This window comes from Propithecus coquereli, unplaced genomic scaffold (assembly GCF_000956105.1).
Source record: "Propithecus coquereli isolate 6110/MARCELLA unplaced genomic scaffold, Pcoq_1.0 Scaffold1, whole genome shotgun sequence".
Lineage (NCBI taxonomy): Eukaryota > Metazoa > Chordata > Mammalia > Primates > Indriidae > Propithecus > Propithecus coquereli.
This window is the reverse complement of record NW_012133857.1, coordinates 7,479,228-7,481,257: the sequence shown is the minus strand read 5'-3', so window position 1 is coordinate 7,481,257 and position 2,030 is coordinate 7,479,228. Positions and strand designations below refer to the sequence as shown.

The following is a 2,030-nucleotide window of genomic DNA, read 5'->3' as shown; positions in this document are numbered from 1 at the left end:
TCCTGACCTCAAGCGATCCTCCTACCTTGGCCTCCCAGAATGCTAGGATTACAGGCGTGAGCCACCATGCCCGGCCTCAAACTAGGTTTTTTATGGGCATATTTGAGAGGTTGTAGAGGAAGTTCTAGAATCATTTATAGTTTTTTTGTTTTCATTTTGATAATTAAGTATGAGCATCTGCTGGAGACCATTTGTAATATTATAACTAATGTTAAATATAATGGCTCACATGCATTTAATATTGTATTGCTAAGTGTGATCACCTAAATTGATAGTTTTAACTTTGAAAATAGTATTTTTTCAAACTAGGATCTATATTCTCAGGGGTCCTTGAATTTTTTTTTTTTCTTTAAAAGATGTCTGAAGTTTGAGAAACCTTGTTTTAGAGGAATTTTCATATATAAACAATTGATGTATTAATATTAAACAGCAACCAACTTCATCTGTGTTTATTAATAGGTCTTTAATACTCTTCTTTATGCCCGTTTAAATGAGTGAGCTTCTATTAGTTTTCTGATTATGTATAATGCTTTTGTTTGAATTTTGTTTTTATAATTACTTTTCCACTAATTTGAACTGACTTAATTCTCCCCTGAATTAGTGGGTTTCTGATGTTTTTTATGTAATAAATATAGTTAATTCTTTATTTTTCCAATTTAGGCATTGATTCTGAAGGCCATGCAGCTAACTTTGTAGAAACAGAACAAATTGTACACTACAATGGAAGCAAGGCTTCATTTGTACAGGCAAGTTAATATATCTGTTAGGCAGCCAGCCAGTTGAGTGGGCCTTTCTGCTTAGATTGTGATTTTTTTGGTCATGTTTTTGAAATTTCCCTCTTATTCCTTCCTCTCTGTTCCTAAGCAACATTTTTGTCTACAGTATGGAAAAAATTCACCTGGCAAAGGGTAGTCCATTAATCTGACACTGACCTGCTTTCATTTCCTGCCCTTAAATTAAATCCCTAATGGAAAGGATAGGGTAGGAAGTGTGAAGAGAGTTATGGAAATGGAGCCACCTATCTGTTTAATGATGTAGACTTATTCAGGACAATGATGATAGGACAAGCTCATGGTTTGTGATTGGCTTTATCTGACTTGCACTTCACTGTGAGATAATGTGTCTCTTTTGTTGCCTCCTTATGGAGATGTGGATCACTTGTTGCTGTAGAGCATTAGAGGTCAAACATACTCATATGTTCATAAACATATTCATTTGAGAATGAACAATTCTCTAATTTTTTCATAATGCCAAATTGTATAACAGACATAACTTGTTAATTTTTACTTGTGGATAATTTTATTTTAGAATTTAGAGGAAATATAAAACTATACTGTACAAGTTCCATGTATATAAAACCAGAAGGAGAAAAAGTCCTTTCCAAGTGTATCCCTGTAAAATATGAACTTTAGGAGCAGGTACATATGGACTTCTTTCATAGTTGATAGGTTGTATTATTTTTTTCCTTTGCAAAGTTGTTAGTATATGTACCCTACGGCTGGTCCAAGGGCAGTGGTGTTTACAACTAATTGATCACCACCAGTTATAGACCCCTTGTTCCTTCTCCCACTGCTTTACTTGACTGGCCTTTAAAAAAATATATATGTATATACATACAGCCCCCTGACAATAAGTAATTGGGAAAAAGAAGTTTGTATGATGTTTCTTTTTCATATTTCTCTTGCTTTTTTTTAGACTCGAGGATCAATACCGGTTTTCTGGTCCCAAAGACCAAACCTCAAGTATAAACCACTGCCACAGATCAATAAAGTAGCAAATCATGTGTGTACCTTCTATGCTTTTTTTATTGGCTAAAAATAGCTTAATGGCTTTATAGTTTGCATATAGAGAATGTGTTTATTCCCCGTAAGTTAGAATTCAACATCTTTAAGGCCCTTCTACTTGGTTCTGGCACACAGTGAACCTCTAAACCAAAAAACTATGTAGATGGCATGTTAGAAGTATGGAAAACAGGGCGAGTGTGGTGGCTCATGCCTATAGTCCCAGCACTTTGGTGGGAGGATTGCTTG

At 34.8% G+C, this 2,030-nt stretch overlaps 1 protein-coding gene across 1 annotated transcript in view; it reads left to right on the top strand.

Moving 5' to 3' along the window:
* SACM1L (SAC1 suppressor of actin mutations 1-like (yeast)) overlaps positions 1-2,030 on the top strand; it is a 97,720-nt gene that overhangs the window by 45,738 nt on the left and 49,952 nt on the right. Inside the window, exons 12-13 of the mRNA XM_012661446.1 lie at positions 661-746; positions 1,696-1,786. Of these exons, the coding sequence (XP_012516900.1) occupies positions 661-746; positions 1,696-1,786 (177 nt within the window). The remainder of the gene's footprint in view (positions 1-660; positions 747-1,695; positions 1,787-2,030) is intronic.